This window comes from Hippoglossus stenolepis, chromosome 9 (assembly GCF_022539355.2).
Source record: "Hippoglossus stenolepis isolate QCI-W04-F060 chromosome 9, HSTE1.2, whole genome shotgun sequence".
Lineage (NCBI taxonomy): Eukaryota > Metazoa > Chordata > Actinopteri > Pleuronectiformes > Pleuronectidae > Hippoglossus > Hippoglossus stenolepis.
Window position 1 is genome coordinate 7,409,536 of NC_061491.1, and position 25,438 is coordinate 7,434,973.

Here is a 25,438-nt window from a genome sequence, read left to right on the forward strand (position 1 = left end):
CAGCAACTGAGTCAAACCACGGGTCAGAATCAACACCAGCTCATTCTGTCTTCAAAGCAAAAGCACAACATTCGTTTTGATGCTGCAATGCTCACTACTGAGTTCAATTACAACGCTTTTATTTTGAAAAGGTGTGTATTTGAGTGGGAAGATTGTATGGATTACCGAACAGACCCTTGAAACAGCTGACATGCAATGAAAAAACAACAGCAGTTCAATAAATCATTCAATGTAAACCACACACAATACGTGATTTAGTAAATTCTGTTTTATTTTATGAAAAAAAGATAAACCAGGTAGCATGAACACAAAGTTTTCTAACTTCACTTTGCACCATATACTCTTTATAAAAAGCTCTGCACACAACATCCAGCACACAAACAATAAAAAGTGACAGTGCATTGTAAAACCGTTTGAGGAGGACAAGGAATAACTCTATATGTCTGGAGCATTAACACAGGACAAGCAAACACACATTCTGAGATGGGGCACTGCACTGTAGTACATGTCAATGCATTCTACCTCTTTTCACAGTTGGTTTGATTCAAATGTGTGATTTATAATTGATGTAGCTCACATCTGATGAAGTTTAAACTCTGGCCAAGCATGTGATTGGTGAAATGATGCTTCTCCTCCTGAGGTTGACCACACATGTATATATGCAGGGGGCTGTTACATAGCTGTGCACATTAAAAAGACTACAATGTGTAACATGGATGTTGAGCACTTAAGCATTAAGTTGCCCCCGGCCGCGGTATCAGAGGTGAGGTGGAAACTGATCACCTACATGCGTTACGGATCAGATAGCAAAAAAAAAAATACACATCTCCGCTCACATTTTTCACAGTTCACTGACTGATACGGGGAGACGGCTGCTCGGGTTGAAGTATTTGCTGCCTCGCACAGTCTGCGCTGTATATCTTATCCAAGCGAGCCCAAATACGGCTCCTGAATATTCATGATTTGTGCCTCTGAACGTCAGGACGCAGCGGCGGCTCTTCCTCCCTCGCAGAGCGCGCACAGGGGCTGGGGAGGAGGAGGAGGAGGAGGAGGAGGAGGAGAGACAGCATGCCAGAGCCCGGCCACATCTTTCCCAGCGCCACCGAGCATCGGCATCGTCTGACAGCGTCCGAGGGCAAATCTGCTCTCGGCAACTCGTCCTGCTCCTCGGCGCCACCGACCAGGGCAGAGACCATGGACTGACGGAGCGCAAACAGAGAGAGACAGAGGGAGAGAAACGCCGCCTTGTTTTTGGAGCATGCACATATTTTGTGGACATACGCTCCTCTGGATCATATGTGCAAGCGCGCCATGCACGGATCGAGTGACCACAACGCCTCCGAGAAAAGGGATCCCACAGCAGAGCAGTGATAGCAGCAGGATGCTTCGGTTGTTGCAGTGCATCTCCTGTAAGATGAACGAGGCATTCTGGGGCTGATAGGATCTGGCGACTTATCACGTTGCAGAGGGGGAGATGTTTGTGCAACTGCCATAGGCTGTTCAAAGAGGATGCATGCCTCCCGTGGCGTCGTGTCTCGCTTGTAACATGTAGCTGGAGGGACGGCGGAGAGTGCGCAGCTGTTTCTCGGCCACTGAAGCCCCAGCAGACGCGTCCGCAGAGCGCATTGTGCCGCCAGCAACCTTTTCCCCACCTTGAACTTTCCTGCTCCGGAGCGTGATGCGGGAGCGCAGCCTCCTGAGCTGTCCGCGGTGCTGAACGCTTTCCCTCCACCTGCACCGGGTCTCCGCGAGTTGACCTTCCCTTCCACCGAGCCGGGGAAATCAGCCTCCTGCACCATCACGCAGCGAGGTGCCAGAAAGCAGGCCACCCCGCACATGGACAGCTGCTGGGCTTGACTGAGTCAGCCACGTCCGCCGAGTCTCTTTCATGGCTGTGGCACGCAAAATCAAAACTTTGCTGACCGTCAACATCCTGGTGTTCGTGGGGATTATCCTGTTCTCGGTGTACTGCAGGATCCAGGACCGATCCGACGAGCTCATCCAGCTGGGGCGCATCTCTGACCAGAGGCTGCGAGCCAGGAGTGGCAAAGTTTCCAACTTGGTGGACAGGCAGTCTATTCTGCAGAGGCTGGAGAGGCTGGAGGATGTGGTCTACAACCAGTTAAACGGTAGGATATGACTTGAAACAAACTATAACCTGCTGGTGATGAAGTCAGCAAAGAAGTATCATAAACCCCTTACAGACACTTTGTGATGGCTTGAGAAATCCAAAAGGTGCGTACATTCAGTCAGGTCAGTTTCCCATAGACCAGTAGTATATGACTGGTTTTCTATGAACATTTATGTTTTTAAACTCTGCTTCTCTTTGCACATGGAGCACTGTGCCTCTGAAGCTCGAACCTGTCTTGTTAAGGAGCAAATGAAGCAGGGTGATGGATAACAGTGCAATACTTATATGTGCCTCGACCCTTTGTATTGATAGACTTTACTGGGCTGTTACTTTAACAGCCTATCAGACTGTGTCACCCTTAACCCATAATTGACCTGTTGTAAACTTCACATAAACTTTAAGCTTTAAGTATTGATGCGTGTGAGTTCTGCATAGGATCCCACAGAGCAAGTCTCTCTCTCCGTGTCCGTGTCCGTTCCTGTCATTTCTTTGAAGGCGCTGCTCCTGAAACATATCAGATTTAACAAGCCGTCTGAGTTTTGAAGGAGAGCCTAATGTAATGGCTCCATAACGGAATGACAGACTTGTATTTCATTACATGGCCATTAGTCTGTGAGGCAGATTTTTTTTTCTGGTCTCCTCAGCAGAGCAGCAATCTTTAAAATCAAGTTACATCCAGTATGACTCCGTCTTGCTGCACGGTGGTATTCTCCTGGGGGAAATCCAACTGTCAAAGATGCAAACTGGTGTTTGTTTGGCATTGACTCAAACAGAAATACCCAATGTTTATTCACTATTAGGAATATAAAGACATTAATTCAATCAATGTCTAATTACATCAGTGATGTAAACGAACCTTTTACATCCCTAAGAATTGTAAGAATCACATCAAGCATCATTCTACCATGCATTACAATAATATTTACTGTTTACACAATACAACCATTATATCAGTGGTGACTCTAGGCTTTAAGCCATTGTTTGAATGAGAGACATTTAGGGGTGTGTGTAACGTAGGATTATTCGATTATCAATAATTCTGTTCCAGTTAGAAAGATTACCATCACCTAAATTGGAAATAAAAGCCCAAGAGGTGGTTTTCATTTCATGCTATTGGACACCAATACTAAACACATACAGTTTTTTTTAATAATATTTGAATCCTTACGTCAATGAATCAGCAAATGGTAAAGCTTATTTGTTTGAAAAATGACAGAGACCATTACTGAAAATGTTTTTTTTACATTTCGGTAGATCAACTGAACAATAATTTTTCCGTCTTGTATGTATATAAAACATTTTAAAAACAGGTCTTTACCACGTACCACTGCCTTCTACTCCTACTTCATTTATGCTTATTGATGTAAGTTCAAAGGGCAAATAACATGCAACTTAAAATACTAATCTACTGTATAGCTGACAGAAGAGAACATGGATAAGCTCTCTCTTACTCCTGCTGAGGTCATTGTTTTTATCAAAGAGGCCTTTTCTAAATTGGTCGTAGTTTGTGGACTGCACAAGAGCTGCCAGGATATTGAGGCTAAGTGGCATCATTTTCTCATACTGTCGTGACCGGCTGCTTTGGTGACAAGCTTCAAGACAATGTCAGCGGTGTTGTATGAGAATACCAGAGAAAGGCTTTACTACGTTACAGCACAAACACATCCTAATGGAGTCAAACTCCTCACCCACTGGCATTTCAATTCCAAATGGCCAACCCCTCACATCCTTCAGTTAGAGCCATAACGTCTTCTCCTCCAGCCAAATAACGAGGACTCAGCTTTGTTGCTCCGTTGTGCTCCGTGGTGAAATGTTGCCGCTTTGCAAAGTGTTGCTGATTGATTTTTAATCTATCAGTAAAGTTGGTTTCTATTTACCAGCTCACCGTTCTCTCCTGGGAAATAGTGACTTTGTCATTTGGTGTAAATTGCAGGCTTCACTAGCTTAGGATGAAGGGGGACTGTGAGGGATGGGGCAGTGGAAGAGGAGGCCATTTCTTCTGGTGTGCTGGAATTGTATGCTGGTCCTCAGTAAAGGTCTTGATCCACAGTTTAACCTCCACGCCCCAAAAAGCAGCTCCAACTTAAAAAATCACTTTAAAATCATTTTTTTTCCCAGTTGAAGCGACAGTATCTTGCTCTGACTGAGTGTAATGTGAGAAGCAAGATGATCGACAGTCCATTTGACTCTTTTCCCAGCCTTCAGTGGTGAAGGACGTTTCACAGCTTCATGGACCAAAAACTGTGCGGCTGCAGATTTCAATTTTTTCCGCCCTGCGTGCTCTTGATATTATGCCCGAGCTTCAGCAGCTATTGAGGGTCACTCTGTCACTTTGAGTTATGCTTGGCATCTGGCATCCACCCAGCAGGCATTTCCTCTCAAAAAGCACAATTCATCCTTTCAGTCACTTTTCTTTATATAGAGACAATTCAATAGAGTCAGTCAAGCCCATACAGTGGTTCTGCTGTGGGACAGAAACAGTGTGTGCGTTTGTGCAGGATTCATATAGGAATGAAAGTACAAAGAAAGTTATTAACATGTACTTGTGAGAGCTGAAATGTCTTTGAGTTCCATCAGTTTGTCTCACGCAATGTTTGAGTGGCTGCACTTTAAAACAGGCATTTGCGGAATTGTGTTGGCTAAAGTGTAACTCCTATTTGAAATGTTCCCCCTGTGTGTTGGCTGGAAGGCATGCATCTCTTTGAGGGCTAGAAAAAGTCAGAACCTATTGTGTCTATGTGTTTTAAATGATTATTAGTTTAGTCACATTGGTTATGTAAAATTGACCTGGAAAAATTAAAACCCTTTAAGATAAACATTTTTGAGAAACAACATAAAGACATGTACATACACATTGATACAAAGACAAAACAAACAAATGTACATTCATATGCCCACATGTATACAAAAAACACAGGGTTCTATCAAATGTTTAGAAGTTAGACAACCAGAGATCTAACAAAATATATCTCTCGAGTATAGATGCATATCAGATAATTATTTAATATTTAATAATTAAAGGTTAAAGTGGAGACTCTCACTCGATCCCTGAAGTTCAGTGCAAGTCTGCAAGCAGCTAGCAGGTTATGAGGAGAGTTTGCAAGTGGTAGACTTAAGTTAAATAATTCAGAGGGGTCACCCAAAATAAATAGACTGGAGGAGAAAGAGATATTTGTTGTTATACTGAAAACTTTATAAGTCCATGTTGCTGGGACACTACCTGGCCCCATCTCCTGCCTTCCAGTCAACACATGTGTACAAGACAACAGAAGCTTGTGGAGGAATATATCATGACAGATGTTACATTCAGTGTCATTCACAAACAGAGAATTGATATCCACCATTTACAAACAATAACCACAGGTACAAGTCTCCTTCTGTGTAATTTCGGTTACATCATTTCCTTGACTGTGGCAATGAGTGTCCAGAAGTGCACACACACACAGGCTGGAAACATTCGCTGGCTGTTGCAATCCCTCCATGATTTGTCTTGAGCTCTTTAATGGGATCCTTAATCATATCCTCATATCCCAGGTCACTGCCCCCTTTTTCGAAATCGCGCACGGACCACAAATTGTGTTCTATGGCCACTGGGGACAGCAATGGCGAGTGGAGGACTTGCTGCGCCAATAACTATTACCATGTCCGGCAGTGATATGAAGTAATTGCCCATTCCCTTTGTTGTTTATTGCCGACCAATGGCGAGCAACGGGAGCTAAAGTAAGGTCCAATTAGATCTGAATGACATAAAGAAGTGGGAGAATTCGTCTTTCACGGTGGTGTGATGGATGGTGACTGGGCTCCCATTGAGAAAACAACAGTGAAGCTTTATCAGTTACTCATTCGACGAAGAAATAGGCAACATGAAGGTTATCAGTGGCGCCGCTTTGCCGGGGACGCCATTGTCTCTGGGTAATCAGATGAGGGGGTTTTAAGCTTGTTAACAAGCTTATGAAGCAGCGTTTGGATTCTAAGTACTGCGTTAGATAGCAAATACCTCCTCACCTGTGCCTCACCTGCTGGAGCTTCGTGAGTGACCTGCCGAAATGAACAGTCTTGCACAAATAAGATCCGCTTCCATTATCCAGGGAGAGATAGAAATGCATTTTTTTCAACATTAGAGCTTGACTCATTGGGATTTTGTAGGTCAATGCTGATATGTTCATTTTGAAATCCAACAAAATGTACTGATGTTCAGTCGGTGCAGAGAAAACACGATAAGAGAATTAGTTCACTGCCTGCTAAATCTCGACACCCTCCGTTACTGTTGCTACGTCTCTCAGGCTTTCTCTTTATGCACAGCGCAGTAATAACAGTGGCAGACTTTCCACTCAAAATTCTCAGTCATTATTGAAACAGTGGGTCCTTGATTTCAGACAGGTAGACATGAGCAGGCTTATTATTTCAGGCTGACAACCCTCGATTTTGCCGGCAGAAATGACACCTGTCGCCCCCGGGCTTCATTGGCACAATCAGGACTGCTCCTAAAATAATGGTCTTAAAAACAGGTATTGCTATTAGCGAGAGGATGTGCCGCTCTTCGGTTTACACCCCTCTGACCGCTGCTGGATGTGTCATTGTCGGAGATCCGCCGCTGTCCCACAGCTCACGGTCACACCGAGGCGTGTGTCATCAGCCATGCATGTCACTCCCGGCCGTTTCCCAGTGCGTAGGTGCTGATGGGATGGCAGCCTCACAGGCCCAGCTGCGGTGCCAGATATGCTTCTTATCTGTAATGCCCAATTATGGCAAAGAATCCAACGCTGTTTATATGCTAAGCCTGCTGGGGCAGAGACTCGATGAGAAATGTCACACTCCCTCCCTCTCTCTCCTCCACAGACACTTGATGCTTAGACTGTATCTTTTAATGATACACATCGGCATGTGACTATATGCTGTTGTGCAGTGTGTAATTACGCCGGCTGCAGGGACGCCGCACCGCAGGACGGCGAGGCCTGATGAAATGAAATATATTCCGATAATGATATGCAGATGAGGCTGTTGTCCACAGACGAGTTTCAGAAAGGGATAAGAATCAATTCTTCTCAGCCTTTAGGAATGATGATAATGAATTCAGCGGCTCACCTGACAATCAGCAGTCAGCCACAGATGGAGCGAGCGCCCGTCTTATTCACACCACCGGCCTGGAGTCATGCAGTGATTACAATGCCATCATTAAATGATGACATCCGATGAAGGAGGGCGTAGAGGTCAGCTTCTCAGGCTCAACCATTAATGATGTAAATGTGTTTTTTATTTTGTCTCTGGCAGTGATTGTTTATCCATATTGATTTTTACATAAACTGGGATATATAAGCAGATACAAACACATTGTTAAGAAATGAGCAGATGATGCACTTTTAACAGATGTAAATGGCGTTTGATATTATACAGTCAGGTTTAATCAGCTAGTCGGATCGACATAAGAAACAGAAAACAAGATCTTCCTCATTAACAGAGTTATCAGTTTCAGACTTCTGTGATATTACAGTTACAGTGAAAGAGGAACTAGTAACAGTCAATGCTGCCTAAAATTCCATGGTGCTGATGTAAATGTAAATAAATATTGGGAAATAAGTTTGTTATCTACACCTCCAATCTCCTTCACTTGAACAGTGAAGTCTGGCCCAGTATAAGTGGCTGTATCAACGCTGGAGAATGATGCATAACTTTGCATGAATGTAAAAGAACCAGCTGCAGCCACTTTAAAAGTGTATGTCAATGACTAATGCATCGCCTCAGCTGTTGTGAACAGTTTCACTAATAGTAGCAGTAGGATTTCATCTCAGTAATTTCAATCCATCTTAAGGCTACATCCACGTTTTTGTTTGAAAATGGATCAACTCTGATACAGATACACCTGGCGTCCACACATACTCATTTTTCTTGAAACCTCAAGACCGTTTTGTCTGGACGGGCAGAAAGACGTTTGGAAATGAGGATATACACTCACAACCACTTGCTGATGGGGTCTTTTCATTCATGCAAGGCCTTCACTGATACGTCAGCCTCCTATCACATGATCCCCCCTCCAGAACAACTTTTTACACATGGAGGAGAAAAACTACTTGTCATGGCAATTCCTGTGTACACCAGCATGCGATGTGTGTTTTCAGGTGTGTTAGTATGAACAGCGATTGACACTGATTTGGAGCCAAAACACTGGTGTGGACGCAAATCTTTCGAGTTTGATATCACAGTTTTCGATGTAGCCTAAGTATGTCCTGGCCTCTTCTATTTCCATGGATAACCTCTTTGTTACGCTAAGCCATATGAGCAAAGAATATGAATGAAATGTGGCACATTAATTGTCAATAGCATATGACTGTTTGCTTAATTAAGGTGTGTTATTAGACTATGATGTTATATTGTGTGAACAGCTAAACATATGAAGAGTTTAAAGTGCAGTTGAAAACAGGAGGACATAGCAAAGGTGTTGATGATTCTTAATATTTGATTGCACAGATTGAATGTAGGCATGTTTTTTATTAAATTATCAAACGGAGTGAGTAGCACCCTTTGTAATTACACATATTAGACCTTAGATGCTTTCCATTCAACAATAACATTATAGACTAACCACATGCTAATGTGATTTTAATGTGGCCCTCCAGTAATGCAGTATTTAGTTAAAGAGATGAGGCTGAGTCCGGTTTCAGGAAGAAACAACAGCATGAAAAGTGTTTAGAATCCTGAAACGTGTTAAACAGAGCTCCTTGAAAAGTCTTACTGAGACACAACTAAAGAATAACACTTGATAACTGGTAATAGATGAATGTCCTGCCTCTGCTCTTTGTGCAATCTGTATCTACGATGCTGTTCTTGCATTTTCAAGCAAGCTTCGGCCTGTGACCTCAATTTTTCAGAAGGACAGAATCCCGTTGTTTACAGATAATTAAGGAGTCTTGTGCAACCAATTTTCCAAATCAGAGCTGTTATCCTCCTGACATGCCTGCTGCCGCTCCGAGTGGTGCTCCTGGCTTTAATGCAGCTCTTCCAGCCGCTCCCCGTATTTCATAGATTTGTTTTAGCCTTTGAAGGTTCGAAGCCTCTCTAGAACGAGTCATTTTTCTCGTCTGGAACAGATCTCTCAATCCCCCAGTACTCCTCTCACCATCAATATTTAGAGCTGCGCTGCATCACTTTGGACACACATAAATCCACTCCTGCTCTTAAATCATTCATTCAAATGAGGGGAGGGGGGGGTGGGGGGTGTAGGGGGTCATCTTTGAATTTGATGCTTTATCTTATAAAGGCCAAATCGGACACATTCTGAAGGTTACTGTATAATGCAGAGATGTTGCGACTTAAATGTGTCATGTCCGGGGGATTTGGACAAATGGATTGCGAGGACAGATGTATCCCTGGACACAATGAGATTTAAATTGTCGCCTGACGGTTTGAGGCTTTGCAGGGGAATGCAGCCTGAGTGGATGAAGCAGATGTTGGGCTGTAATTGCTTTGCAGTGGGATCATGTTACGGTGGTGTTCAGACGGCGAGCTCGCATCGGAAATAGCGCACGGAAGAACACTTCGCAGGGAACTCACGGAAGTTTTAAAGTTGTGTCGACAAATACAAAAGCAATGTGGGCTTTTAGTCATTGCCATCCTTCTTCTTTTTACTAGCACATAACAGCCCGTTTACTGGATGCTTTTAAACAAAGTGCCTCTCAGGATCATGTGTGCATACATTTTTAACTCACGCAGTTATAGGAACTGAGCTCTTTGTTCTTATAGAGTAATGCTCTATGCTCAGATGTACACGGTCCAATTATTCCTCTCAAGAAATGTAGTAAAAGCTTCTATTTTTGTTTGTTTGTAAAAAAGAAGCTGCTGTGTAAAAAAGCATTTGCAGATTAATTCATGCATATTCATTTTTTGGAAGTGGAAAAACATAAAATATCCGACAGAATAATTAAACCACTCAAAAGATCGACCAGGTATTGTCAAAAACAGGATTTAACAAGACCTACGTTATAATAGATCTCTGCCAAAGATCCCTAAGACGTTACATTTCAAGAACTGCAGAACTGTTTTAACTCCTCAGCATTAAATCAGCTTTTTAGAATCTTTTAATGTACAAACAGCTGATTCATGACCAACTTTCAATCTTTATTCTGTGAGTGTCCTTCGTTGCTCATCCCATAATGGAATTTCAATCAGGCAGAGGAAGTGGCAGCCAGTGGGAAGCGAAATAACAGTGACCATAACACAAAGCTGACAGCCATTGTCCTGCTTCCAAGATTCATGCAGCGACAGAGAGGCCCTCCAGACTCGAGTCTCCGGCTCTGGAGGGTGTGTGTGTGTGTGTGTGTGTGTGTGTGTGTGTGTGTGTGTGTGTGTGTGTGTGTGTGTGTGTGTGTGTGTGTGTGTGTGTGTGTGTGTGTGTGTGTGTGTGTGTGTGTGTGTGTGTGTGTGTGTGTGTGTGTGTGTGTGTGTGTGTGTGTGTGTGTGTGTGTGACATGGGCTGCTATGCCAGATGGTGCATCAGTGACGTGAACCCCACCCATACTTGTCAAAATGCCACCACACGGGCTGGTGTGGGCCACGGCAAATCCCACTCGCAGGAAGGAGCCAGTTTGCCACCGTTCAGCTCCAATTACAAATCTTCCGTGGCACCCGAAGATTTGAGGCCATCCAAATATGGTGATTACTCCGCAGTTCCTGGAGGGGCTGAAGCTGAGCCCTTCATCGGTGTACGCTGCTTACTTACTGTCTGTGTGTCCATCTGTTGATGCGGTGAACAGACGCAGCTTGACTCTTCTGTGCGGGCCACACTGGATGTTTGGCTCAAACGGCAATTATCTGACGTTATCCTGCAGTTTTGTGGAAGTTTAGATAGTCAAACAATAATCTAGGCAAACAGAGTCCGAGAGGGTCATTCATGTTAAATATTATATTCTATTTGCTTAAGGAAGGGTCTTTAATTTAATGCTCCAATTTATATTCTATTCATTCGTTTTATTGTTAGATTTTCTGCAAAAAAAGCATCAGTAGTTTGGTTTGTTTAATGACAAAGACTTGGCTTCTGTATGGATCATTGTCTTTTTGTCAGGGCTTCCTATAGTAGCTAAAGTTAGCCGACTAATGTCTCAATAGTTTGCAGGAATTCAACATTATTCTCCCTTTTTTTTAGCCAACAGTTGCCTTTTCTTCTACTCTGCATCACCACAGTAAAACCACTATACGGTTAAATGTACACTTTCATACAGATTTAACCTGTAATGTTATATAATAAGCATTTTCAGTACAACCTTACCTGTTCTACTTATTAGAAAGGCTCCCATCAGCCAAAAAGCTGCAGCCATTCTTTTATTTATTAACAGCGGTTTAAAAAAAACAGCTAAATATTTATGTAGTAGCTCTCGGTTCCAAAATAAACTGAGCTCGATAAACAAACTGCACCATTTGCTTTTAATGTGTGATTAATGATGTGTATTTTATATTTCTTGTTATTTGCTTTTAATTGCTCTTTTCTGTTTTTTACAGATGTTAAGTGTCTTTTGGCATCGTTAAAACCACTATATTAATAAAATGTCCAATTGTCCAATTGGGCAATTGGACATTGTGCTTTTACTAAAATTATAGTTTTACTAACATATAAAGTTTTCAATCAGGGATGGTGTGAGAAACTATTCAAATGTTTGTGTTTTTAAAGTCAAACATGAACTTTATTTTTAAGACGTTTTCCTTTTTGACACTGCGACCCGTCTTTCTCCTTTTCTTTTTGAAGCTGGTCTCTGCCACAGACGCAAAGTGACGGACTGTGAGTCACAGTTGTGAGACTCTTTGATGAGAGCAGTGTCGTACTTTAAGTCTGACACATTACATCCTGTGTTGAATGATGAAACATGACGGGGCTGACCGGGGACCAGCTCCCATTCACCAGCAAGAACCCACATATGTGTTGACGCTGCTCTGTATAGATTCTTCATGGATTGAAACAACCTTCATGGAACACACACTGTATGAATATCCTCTTCAGGGTCGCAGTGGTGCCACTCACTGCTTGTATGATGCCTCTATAATTAGACTTACAGAGCCCTGAGGAGCTCAGTGGGACACCTGCTGGATCCTTGATGGACTAAATGTGTCTGTAAGCATCAGTGATTCGTAAAACGACTAAATCAAATTAACTTAACTTATATGGCAGTGATGCTTTAAAGCATCTGTGTCTGTCTGTCATATAAAGCTGCCAGGTCAGAATTTTTTTTTAATGCTGGAGTAGGTCAATGATAATGTTTGTTTTTTTTCTGTATTTTTTTATGAGAAATTTCAGGTAGTCTTTATTAATTTAGTTAATTTCCCTTTTTTCAGTTATTTTATTATTGTTCCACCTCTTATAAATATTTGTGTTATTATCCCAGTTAATGATAAGTAAGAAATTTGTATGGATCAGGTGTATTTATTATGGACCAGATTATAACTGTCCCAAGCATCACCTTGGTTATATCGTACAAGATAATTCTATATTTAAACAAGTAAAATATAATTGTACATGTTATTATAACTCACTCAGAATTATACGACAGATTTTATAGCTGTTTCACATAACATTACTTTAATGTGCAGTTCTGGGAAACAGTAGCTGCCATTACATTAGTGCCTGCTGGAGCACAGTGTGGTGTGAGCTCTTCTCACACTGTTAACGACATCTTGACAGCACCATATGAAAATATAGTGCGTCAGCCTGTAAGAAAACCACAGGCTTATGGGATGTAATTCACTCATCGGCAGTGTCTATCAATGACAATATCCCACTGTCGAGGCTGAACACTGCATTTGAACATTGGTGTTCTAAACTGGTGAAACAAAATACTATTTCAAATGGGTTACCACAGGAGACCATTGAGAAAGCTCATGCTGCTAACTGTAGATGTTGAAGGTGACACCTTGGGAGGAAAAGACTTGTAACAATATAACAAACACCTCCGGCACCTTGAGGTGTTATAGCACCCGTAGAACCCTGTCTGTGCCTCCCCCCTCTATGATTGCAATGAAATGAATCTACTTTTTAAACCTACCGAGATCTGCTTGCTAGCTAACAACATTGTAGTAATGAGTAAAGTGTTGTCGTATCTAAGTAGTTTAGTAGATAAGTAGCATAATGTATAAAGTTAAACTCTTATATTTTCAGGATTTTTTTTGACGATGAAAGACATAATTTGATTGTTACTCCCAATAAACTCTGTAAAATTATCATAATCTACCTATTAACACCTCCATTCACAGTATAATGCATCATTAAAGGGATAGTTCACCCGAAAATGAAAATTCACTCATAATCTACTCACCACTATGCCGATGGAGACGTGAGTGAAGTGTTTGAGTCCACAAAACACTTCAGGAGTCTCAGGGGTAGACAGTGTTGCAGCCAACTGTATCTGGATTCATGTGTGCATATTCAGATTTGTAAACGTGTAAAAGAAACTGAAAATGGTGCTGAGATTTGCTGATGCGTGCAGGAATCTACAAATGTGTTTTCAGTCACAACTCAGTCAGGCCTTTTGATTGGCTCTTTTTTTCTTTTATGAATTTTTTTCTTAAACTTGAGAAGATAAAAGTTTCACTGAGAGGCTCAGGGAAGAAATCTTTTCATACATGGGCGCCTTTCATAACCAGTTGTAATGATTTATTCCATTTGCCCTGTGAATAATATCAGTATGTATCTGTCTTCACATGTATGTTTGTTTCCCATTTTTGGTTTTGCCTTCTTCGAACCTGTTGGGTCTGTTTGTATGTGTTGTGCATTATCACACGCTGGCCACAGGCAGGCCTGCTGGGGGCTTTGAGGGGCTTATAACATGTGCAGGTTTCCTATTTTGTTCTAGTTAGTTTTTATTCATTAAATATAGTCATCTTACTGCATATTTGTACTCAAAAACCCAATTTTGGTTATTCATGTTACTATCGTTATCACATTTTTTGTAACGAATACACTTTTGATATCTGCAAAGTTGTTACGATTACTTTTTAAAATATATATATTATAACATTAATAAATAGGAAAAGCTAAATGCATTCAAACTCCAGGTATGATCACAATCCTAATCCACTCACAGTGGATTTTGGAGATTGTGTTTCACATCTGATCACCCACTGACTGTTTTTCAGGCCTGCTCTGCTGGACGTGACTTACAGCTGTGCACTATAAATTATCTCTGGTCTCCATTGTTGGTCTGTGTGCCACTGAGCCTCCCAGCTTCTGCTCTGCCCTGCTTATCTGTGTGACGTCTGTGTCCATGTGGGTGTTTTGCAGCGTTTCCATTGACAGACAGTGTAATGATGCCCCGTGGATGAGCCCCGCCGGCTCTCTAAGCTGCCATACACCAGTCTCCTCACACCACTTCAGAATGTCAATCAGCCTCCCCTCTGCACGACCTCTCTCCTCACCTGTCTGCCTGTTCTCTGTGTCGGCGTGTCTGCCTCCACTTATGGCCGCGTACATCTGCGTGACTTTCTCTCTCTTGTGTTATTTTCACGGCAGGTTTGGCAAAGCCCATGGGGCTGGTGGAGGGGCCCGGGGGCCTCGGCCAGGGGGGAGCTGCCGCCACTCTGGGAGAGGACAGCCACGACGCAGAGGGGAAGTACGAGGAGTACGGCTACAACGCTCAGCTCAGTGACCGCATCTCCCTGGACAGAAGCATCCCAGACTACAGGCCTAAAAAGTACGCCCACCTCCTCTTTCTCCTTCCATCTTCTCATGCACTTCTAGCTACAGCTCTGCACCTGTGTCCCCCTCTGGCAGGGTTGTATAATGTTAGACAGACTTGCTACTGCAAGGTTTGCCAGTTTAATCCCTGCAGCAGTTGATGCGCTTCATTTACATGATGGCACAAATTGTGTGGGAGGATATTTTGCCAGGAAATTGGCATTTTCATCATTTTCTTTATCCTCATCATTGTCTTCTCTTGGTTTTTACTGGCGTTTTGGTGACTCTCCAGAACGTTTTCTTTGCACAAACCAGAAGCATAGTTGTGGTGCAAGGTGTGTCACAGATGATAAGATGAGCTCTTGTTGAGGATTAGTGGAATGTACTAAAACAAATCTGCACTCAATTCAGGCCAAACATGCAGGGCGAGTTGTGCTTTTAAAGGCTTTTGCCAAACCATGAAGTCACCACCCTGTCTTAGGTTCAATGCCGTTTAACAACACAGATTTCGGAGTCTGAGCCCTGTTATGGAAGTTTTCTAGAAGCTGGTGAAAGGAGAACTCAGGCAGCAGCTGATGTCTTATGCAGTAGAGTTTAATGGAGATTGGATGCATCAAGGAGACCAGAAGGTGGAACAATATGCAAATGCCAACAGAGTAACATGAGTAATTGTCCCCCCCAAGTGTGAAGATGTCTCCCACAGCCGTCCCACAGCCGTCCCATATATCTTCCTCAACTTGCATCACCCATTCCAACAGCACAGCCATGAAAGGCAAGAATTGCTGTCACTCTCTATGTTACATGCAGGTGTTTGCTTCCTATTGGATCGTTAAGCCTAAAGCATGCATTCCTAAATCATTTTGGACAATTGTGTCCTAACGTCTTGCCACTAATGTAATACGAAACGAAGAATTAGAGTTGGTGCCTCTCTGTCTAGGGAATCTGAGTTAGATATGAAAGTCCCTGAACGTAGACACTACAATGTACTGCCAGTTGGCCCTTTATCTATAACCTGACCTTGGGCATTGTGAAAGAGAAGGGGGTATCTGTGGAATTAGACAGACACTATTCTACTAATGGTGTACAGATGTAATGTGTGGGAAATTCCTCAACAAGCCCTCTACTGAGATAGTTGCTCTGCTTACAGGCAACATAAACATCGTCACACGTGTCTACTAGTTAACTTACACTTAACTGTGGTAGTAACACACTCTCTACATGGCTCTGGCAGCACGTAAGGTTAGCCTACACTTAGCTAGTGTGGCTGTATTTCATGCGGAATTTTTTCCGACAGCAAATGTTTGAAAATAATTGAATGTAAAGGCAGAAACATGTCAAACTCAATGGAGCACCTGGCGACACACAGATACGTACATTTGAAAGCAGAGGGATGTTCAGTGTTTTACTGGTTGTGTGACCTCATGTCAACAGACAGGTAATGGTTAGTTTGGAGCTGAAGTATTTTGCTTTGTTAAGCACTATTACTAAGTGTTAAATTACTGTAGGTTTTATTTATAATGTGATTTTGTTATGCAAGTTTATTAAGAGTTTTACACTTTTATTTAAGTATATACTTTAAACTGTTAACAGTTAACGTGTTACATTTCAACTTCTGATTTGGAATTGCAATAAAAAAGCTGCTCTTATCGTCAACCGTTGCGTCTTTAAAGAAGAGGTATCTGTTCTGCCACCCAAATGACACCCAGCCCTAGCAGCAGTGTTGTAAATGGTTGGACATAAAAAGAGTATGGTATAGGTATGCTCCTAATGAGACGTGTTCTACAGATCTTTAGGTCTAGGTTGTCGCTGGATCTTTTAAGTACAATGCTTTCCTCATTCATTTTAATTGAAGTTGCTGCATATTTTATATGGCTTCATTTTTATTCAAGACTTCTTATGCTAAACATTGAAGCCAGTACCCAGATGATGGGACGTACAGTGTAGAACGTCACATGGATCAAACACTGCCTGACACTGGTTTCCATATGGAACACCAAAATGCAAATGTCATCCTTGTAAATTTAATGGCTGCCAGTGGTGCACATTCCTGAACACCTGGAGCTTTATGACATTCAATTTGCAGCGGCTGCCCTCAGTTTCCCAGCGGAGAGAAGTGCACGGTGAATACCTTTTGTGTCCTGCTTAATAACACATTTTAAATTAGTGCATTCATGTCATGTTTGACATTATTTTGCAATGGTTTGCTTAATTATGTAAACATTAACATTTTCAGTGACTGTGGTGGAATCTGTTTGTGACCCCACTGGTGTTCAGCGGAGCGGCTCTTGTAACCCAGCATCCCTGATGAAATGTGCATATGTGAAATATGCAAATTCGTCAATATTTTTCTGTTTCTCAGATATTGCTCCACCTCTGCGCCTCCTCATTAGGGAGAATCTCAGGGGGCCGCGAAGACCTGCGGGTAGTCGATCACGTGACCTGTGAGAAATGTTATGTTAAATTAAATGGGAAATGTTATAAATAATCCAATAGATATACTTTCGGAATTAATCATTTAATTTGGTGTTTTTATCTTTTTACTACTCTCACATTAAGCCGCCCTGTTTATCATCTCATACGTCTCCAGTTTGGAAATTCTGTAACTGTTGGCTTATCTAATATTAAGGGCATCCTTACTGTGGTTTTCAGTTAATTATCAATAACTTATAAGGGTGTGTGTAACCCTCATTTCTTTGTGGGTAGTTTTCTGTATTTACTTTGTTTTGTGGCTACTAAGGAGTTTATAGTTTGTTTTCAAATAGTCAGTTAGTGCACATAGCAGACTCCACTAAACCTGTTGTATACGTTACTTTCCAACTGCACCAATTTACACTCACAACTACCCCCTGTAACACAATGGCAGGTAAAAAAAATGTAGGTATTTTTTTGGTGATAAGTATAAAAAGGGGAGAGAGATGACATCCAGGTCAGAACCCGACCAGCGCTGCAGGAATCAATCTCAAGTTAGTTTATGACACTGAGAATCATCCATCTTGTCCATCTCTGTCTCCCATGATAAAACACTATGAAAAGGAAAGAAGGCTCCACCACATCATTCAGGGGTTGCAACTCTACCACGCCCCCTCTGGTCATATTTGAGGGTGTCGGTGGGGATGTTTGAGTTGCATCTTGGGAAGAAGAGGATGATACTAAGATACTATTTACCCAAAGCAGTATCTAGTAAAAAAAACTAAACAAATAACATGGCCTTACTCTTCCAGTGTGTTAAATTTGCCCTCTGTGTAGAAGTAGTGTTATGATGGTTCCCTCAACAGTCGCATCCTCACAAACATGCCCTTGTACATCCTGCTTGATACTCTTCATCTTCTTCGTCAGTCTTACAGCCTAACTCCACTTAATCCTTTCTCCTCTCCTCTGTCAACGGCCAAGAGAGGTTCCTGAAGGCTTTAGCTGGGATAACAATTCATTTCACGCAATCTGCTTTGTTCCGATGCTCTTTTTCACGCCCAGAAAAATTTGACATGATTCGGAAGGAGGAAGGCATCTTGAAAGGAGCTTGGTAATTGATAAAGTCAGTGGAGAGAGCGCCTCTGGAATGGAAGGGTTTCAGGAAATTCATTTTTTTAATAGAACACAGTCAATAAAAAATGGGACGCCAGACAAGGGAAGTGAGACTGTTTCTGGTTATTAATAGTGCCGACTATATGTTATGTTACTTACAGTGACACAGGTTGTGTCTAGATACTGCCGACTACATATGTCAAACAGAGGGATTCAGCTCCTTCTTGTTGATCTGTGTCTGTGTTTGGGCATTAATCTATCCTGGGTCAATCTCTGAAAAACACAATGTTTTCTGTGTCCATACAAACAAGCACAAACATTGAGTACAAACAAAACATGTTGTGTCAAACAAGGTAAAGCTTGAATCCATGACAGATATCCAATAGGTACACAATGTGATAAAGACCATTTGTTGTGTTGCTCAATGGAAATCAATACAATGCAAAGCGCAAACATGGTTTTCTTTGCTTTCTTTCTGTTTACAGCAGCGAAGCAGCATTTTTAAGAACAGGAAAGGCATTAAAGCGCTGCTTTTAGCAAAGAGAATTGTCCACAGATAGAAAATGGATGTGTTTACAACCAGCACAACAGAAAGTCTTCTTGTGGCACTGGTGGGGGGTTATAGGTTCTTTCAAAAACGTTGTTAGGCTCGTACGGACCCTGCTGCATTTGCCCAGTGTGCTTGTGTGGAAGCTGTTAATCAGACTCTAGCACTGACAGAAAAACTGGACCGAGAATATCCTTGTAAAAGTGTGTTTCCTTCAAAGTGAACCCCTGTGCAATCAGAACGGTTTTATGATAATAGACATGTGAATTTAGCATGTATTGAAAATGCTATATATCTATATTAAATCTGATCATCAACTGTCAAAGAAGGAATCCCATAAGCAGTCTGTATAAGCAACGTATATGTATAATAGTAACATATCTATGAAAAACAACTCAGTAGCTGAGGCAACATATATGTGTCAGTGTGTGAGTGCAGGGATATGACCTGATCATGTCAGTTCCCCTTCAAAGTCTACCAAAGAACATTGTTAACAAATGCCCTCATAATATAAACTCAGTAATGACTAACAAGAGTACAAACTTCCTTTTTATCCTGTCTCTTCCTGCTCATTGTTATTCATAAACAAAGGTTTGAGTTACACTGTCTCACAATCAGTTATTTAACATAAATCAACACATACTGAATGGTGCAGTGAAGTCTGGCATCACAGTTACCAACATGATAACAGCTGTTGGATAGTTTGTAAAACTCGAAGCAGATCAGAATGTCTGAATATGAAACCAAAATTAACTCTAATAAAATGAATAACAAAGACAAACTATATATAAAACTTGAAGGGCTCTCTGAGGGCACATACTGCCACCAAGTCTAATGCCCTATCTCCCTGTCAAAGCAGCCTTGACTGTGTCGTCCTGCCATATTCTAATCTTATCCTTTCACAGTTTCATAATAACCTCAACAATTTGTACTTTCTTCATTGTAACTTGGTGTTTTGCTCGGCTGCAGCATTGCAAAGCTGCGTGCAGATCTATTCGCAGCATGCTCACTAGGGCTATGGTCCATAACGTTGTTACAGTCCATGCAGACAGTCAGACCTCAGTTTCAGCTGTACTTGTCGTCTGACCGACAGGTGGCAAACAATGCAGTTATCTCTCACATGAGAATTTGTCTTTCACTCTTTAGTTTGTGTGTACCTGTCACTCACAACCTGTTGTGCATGAGTTTTTGTGTGTGTACTGTATGTGCACCCCCTGCTATCACCATAGCTTGAATTCATTCTGTGGGAAACGCTGGATTCATAGCAAAAGTTGATGAGTTTTTTTTGTGACCCATACTGCATCCTTCCACCAAGTTTCATGGTGATCTGTCCAGTCAGTATTTGGTAATCCTGCTAAGAGATAAAACGAAAACATAACCTCCTCGGTGAAGGTTAGATTATTTACTCCATCATCACCACCGCCCTGATCTTTATTGCCATATTTTGTCAGAAATGTATAAATGTAAGTAGTAAATGCAAAGTTCTCTCACTCCCTCATCATCAGGGTCTTTCTGCAGGCCTCTGTTCAGCTCTCAGGTTGATATTTGCTCACAAACCGAGTGGAGCAGGCAGCCTTACGAGGCACTTTCCGGGGTGTTGACTATGCTAATGTTGAAATCTCATGAACGTGCTCCTCCTCATGAACAGGCTGAAACAAGCCCTTTACATACGTCTGTGCGGCAAAGAGAGTTTTGTGAATCCGACTTGGACACACACGGGATAGAGGTTAAAGGATATGAAAATATTCTTGCATGAGGCCCAGTGGCAAGTGTCTATCTGCTGTGATCGGCCTCACACAGTATAAAAGACACTTACATTAATGATTTCTAATCCTGATCCTGTAATTGTGTCCTGTGGGAAAGAGGTGTGTGCAGAACTGCTGGAGTGAGGGTAAATGTAAGAAGCAGACACCTCCTGTCCAGTGGCCTTTCCACTGAGCAGGAGTCACTGAGCAGAGAGGACGCTGATGACTACAGGGCAGCAATGTCCACATAGTCTCTACTGAGCCATCAAGTCTGTCCCCTTTCTGCTGCAAAACCAATTCATAATAATCACAGCTGCAATTGTCTCTCACACAAAAAAACCTGTAATCCCCGTTCAGCGCTGGCGAGTCTTTTTTTCCCCTGCCCTTCACTTCTGCAAGCGACATTCTAAGCTAAGATACCGACGGACGTAAGTAGGCTCTGCAATACATTACGGTGACTCTGAGGCTGCCATCGCTGTCCTTGGGCGCCTCAGGTACGATAACAGTTCATTGGGCTGTGGAGAGAAAAAAAACAGTAAAGGCGGACAAGCTGGTGAGATTACGGCTGCCCACAAAACAAACAGAAAAAGATTTTAAAATGCAACGGGTGTCATAAATAGAAAAAAATGCAATTCAAGGCATCAAACCGGCTTCTTCACTCTCCACTTCTCCTCCGGCGAGGAGGATTCTTATTCAATTACCGCTAATCTCACCTCCATCACCATTGTCACTTTGTGGGAGATTTGATTTATATTTTGTCAAAATAGTTGTTAAACCCAAAACTATATTGAACGCTGTGCTTCCCGGAGGACCCTTGGTCTTGTGTTTGTCTGCCTGTGGGAGGGTGATAACCAGAGAGGGAGGCTGAAGAAACAGGCTTAGCTCATCTCCTGAGCGTCTGATATAGCAGAATGGGATCGTAAGGTCTCCGCGGTCCAGGAGCTCCTGCTGCAAATTGTTGCTCTTTTCCAGCGCTGGAGTTTATCTCCTGGACGGTCGGAGAAATGACAAGGCAAACAATTATCTTTTCTGAGAGGAGTGTGCTTGCCGACTGGAAATTTGCTTTGGTGTTGCCTGGCCCGCGCGGGTCATGTGAGGTTAATGTGAAATTTCACAGCGAGTAAGACTGGCAAGCGGGGAAAGGGGGGGAAAAGAAGTCAGAGGGAGCAACCGGGCAGCAGACTGGTGGAGGAGGGAAAAGGGGGAGGAGTGGTCGAAATATATCTTAATCTGCCGCTCTGTTTCTGTCAAAGCTTGTTCCGGGTCAAATTATGAGCACTGGCCAGTGAGCTCAGTCCCATTACAAACAGATGAGTCGATCGCTCATCCTGTTACAGCTTTACAAGGCTTCCCCGCCATGGCAGACAGGTACAAATTTAAGGTTGAGCGATGCCCTAAATTGGATCCAGTAACTAGGGCAATGGAACTACAATTCCACTTTACGATCTCGACACTGAAATCCAGACTCCCACCACATCTCAACTAGAAGTGATGAAGCTGCCTTGCCCCCTCGGACATTTTCAAGATATTACTCAGGTAGTATTCATTAAATACAGCCTCTTCACTAGTCGTATAACCCAACGAGACTGAAATATACGTTGCTTTGTTTTGCCGAGTTGCCATTTTGTGGCTGTGTCTCCTGCAAAGGAGCACAAAAAAATTCCCCTCTCAAACTCACTGCCAGATTTGTATTTATAGACCTGGCAGGGCTGATTGAGAGAGGCAATAGAGAAAGCTGTGAGAGGAAACAAAGGAGCTGCTGAGGGAGAGCATAAATGCACAAGGAAGGACCGGAATGATACAGGAGGGGTTATCAATCAAAACACTTGTGCATTTACTCTTCAGAAGAGAGTGCAGGCTTAGAGTACACTGTAGACAGATGTATGCAGCTCTCTCTCTCTCTCTCTCTCTCTCTCTCTCTCTCTCTCTCTCTCTCTCTATGGTTTAGTTTGCCTTTCGTTGTCTCTGCCGTCAAATGCATGTGGGCTGTGCTAATGGAAGTGATTGATAACTGTGCATGGTATTAAGCCTCACCAGTCTAGAAGAGCAAGTACTGTCATACATGATAGTGCAACATTAAGCAGCAGAACGTCCCTCCTTTGTATGAATAGTTGCCACTATATAGTTTTAGTGCCATGTAAAAAAATGATATAAATAAAGTTGAATGCTTCTCAGTATGTTACCCGCACCTACAGTGTAGCTGCCACTTTATAATCCAGAGCTGTGTCATCACCCGAGGCTGAACTGTGTGTGCTTATTTGCGTGATGTCCACAAAGCAGAGATTCAGGAAAATCTTAAGTTTGCTGATGAAATTTTAAAAGTGAGGATGTGTAGACCTGGATCTCTAAAGACAACTGAATATTTAGACTAAATTTCTATTATTATTATTTGATATCAGCATTGACTTAAAGGAGTCTCATTATAACATAATAAATTGAGGTGGAGGCTAATTGTGGCAATCATTCATATTTTCATACTTATGATGGATCACATGACATTACTGTGATGAACCCACAGATAATCACCCTTGCATTGATTTACGTTTCCCTCTTATCCGCCAGAGCTCCTATATAGCTCCTTTCAGCTCATTGTTTTGGGCCCTAGGTTTGCAGCTGCACTGGTTCACTCTCACTGCTCTCACAGTCTCTGGCTACAGCAGGCAGCTGTGTTCAGTGAACAAAGTGCGTAAAACCCACTGGACACTGTCTGTGCAGCACCGAAAGGAAGACAGACGCAGTTAGTGACAAGCTGGTGAACATAGTGACGCATTAAGCAGCTACAGATCCCACACTCAGGACGTGGTGGAGACCAAAGACAGAGGTAGAAGGAGAGTGAATATTAGACTTACATTCCTCAGGTGGACAAGAACTCAATACCAACAATCTGAAACTGGCCCATTGTTCACTCTTTCATTTCTCAATATATAATAGATGTTTATTAATATGAATAATAATCACATTTCTCAACAATTGAGGCTCTGGACGCTTAAGGAACATCATCATGTTTGCATCACCACTGCAGGTGTAATCTCACAGTGATCAGTTTCTCATTTGTAAGATGTGTAACATTGCACTGAGGGAATGTTTCCAGTTGCCATGGAATCTATTGCAGGCACTGCGTCATGTTTAATTTTTTTTACCCACCCAGAGTTAGGACACTTCAATAAAAAGGGAGAAAGTAAATATGCTGCTTGTTAAAGTTGGAGTTGCTGCAGACACAGTCCAGCTGCATGCTAGTCTCGCTCCGTGTCTGATATGCAACAAACTCTGAATACAATGAGGAAGTAAATCATGATGTGATTTTACATCATCACTGCTATTTCAACATCAACTAGATAGTAGCTAGTTACTATAGCTCTCTACTGTAGCATGAACAATTAATTTGTGTTGGTTTACTATAGGTATGGGCCCACTCCTCCACACAGTAGGTTATGAATAGGACAGAGAGAGAATAGTATCGTACAGTGTGTTAAGTTTTAAATCATATTATGGCAATTTTCATTGAGCAAATAAACAATTAGCATTTTACATTTTTTTTCAATTGGTCAAGAATCCCAGCAGATTTATCAACAAGGTTCAATATACTCTGCTAACAATTCGTCATTTAGTTGTTTCTACATCAACTACGTAGTTGCACATTTTTTTATATTTTCTATTGTGTTTTACCTCGACTCTATATTTATCAACACTGGATCTTAAAGCTGTAACAACATACATTGTTTTTTTATTGACCTTATTAATTGTAAACAACCTATTTCCTCTCAGTCACACATCATAACTTTTTTCATTATCATTCTCAGATAAAGCAATTACATTAGGTTTATTATTGTCGCTATAACTGGCTAACTAACCTTCTGTGAAGACATTTCAAATAAATACACTGAATATTATTGAATAATTATACTACCAATACATTTAAAAGTGAGCTAAACTGAGATTGTAGTCTGTAGAAAACAAGATAATTTTAAAATAGAAAAGTTACTTTAAACATATACAATACTTTAATTCATACAAAATAATCACAATCTAAATTACACTCTTTTTTAAAGTCAGACACATCTTAACAGTCTGGAATTAAACAGTATACGGTATCAGAAAACTTTAATTCATATATTTGTTCATGTAATTGTAGTGCATGAGATGAATATGCAAAGTATAAAATAAATGGAAGGTAAAGTCCATATTTGAAAGCAGAAATCATTTTTAAACTCAAAGGTCTGCTCATGTTGTTGTGATGGGCAACGCACATAATGTATAAAGTGAAGTAAATAAGATGCCATCTGTTGTGGCGTCCAACATAATTGCTCGTCACTCTCTTGCCAATTCTCATTGTTGAAAGGTGAGAACCTGCAAACACATGCCCACTGCGTGCACACACACACACACACACACACACACACAGACACACAGACACACAGACACACACCAGTGGCAGTATGAGTATCAGGCGGGTTTCCAATGGGTGAAGAGAGGATGATGTAACTTTAGCACCACGCTGGGATCCATCTGCTGTGTGGCCGTCCCCCCGCGCCCTGACCCCATAGATGTTGATGACTCAAGCTGACATGGCAGTTCGCAGGGGTATCGGAGCATCAAGCACCAGTAGAGTTCAGATGGCTCACAGCAAGGGTGGGAGAGCAGCTAACATGCTGTCATTAAACTAAACATGTTGAAGGTAGCACTTGCAGACAAGCCTTTTGACTTTGATAAAAACACTGCTTATTCCTGCGTCTGAAAACATGACTTTGCAGTGATGAATAAATGTAGTGATAAATCAGCTGTTTCATACCAAGCCTTTGATTTGTGAAAAGCTAAAGTTATCATTTTCTTTGCTTCGACAT

At 41.9% G+C, this 25,438-nt stretch overlaps 1 protein-coding gene across 2 annotated transcripts in view; it reads left to right on the forward strand.

Moving 5' to 3' along the window:
* Window positions 1–1,473: 1,473 nt before the first annotated feature.
* Window positions 1,474–25,438, forward strand: part of galnt9 (polypeptide N-acetylgalactosaminyltransferase 9) — a 94,920-nt gene continuing 70,955 nt past the window's right edge. The window contains exons 1-2 of one of the 2 annotated variants that reach the window (XM_035166771.2): window positions 1,474–2,129; window positions 14,619–14,799. In XM_035166771.2, coding sequence (XP_035022662.1) covers window positions 1,889–2,129; window positions 14,619–14,799 — 422 coding nt within the window. In that variant the 5' untranslated portion in view covers window positions 1,474–1,888. Of the gene's footprint in view, window positions 2,130–14,618; window positions 14,800–21,836; window positions 22,134–25,438 lie in introns of those variants that run through there. The other variant, XM_035166773.2, reaches the window with a different exon arrangement.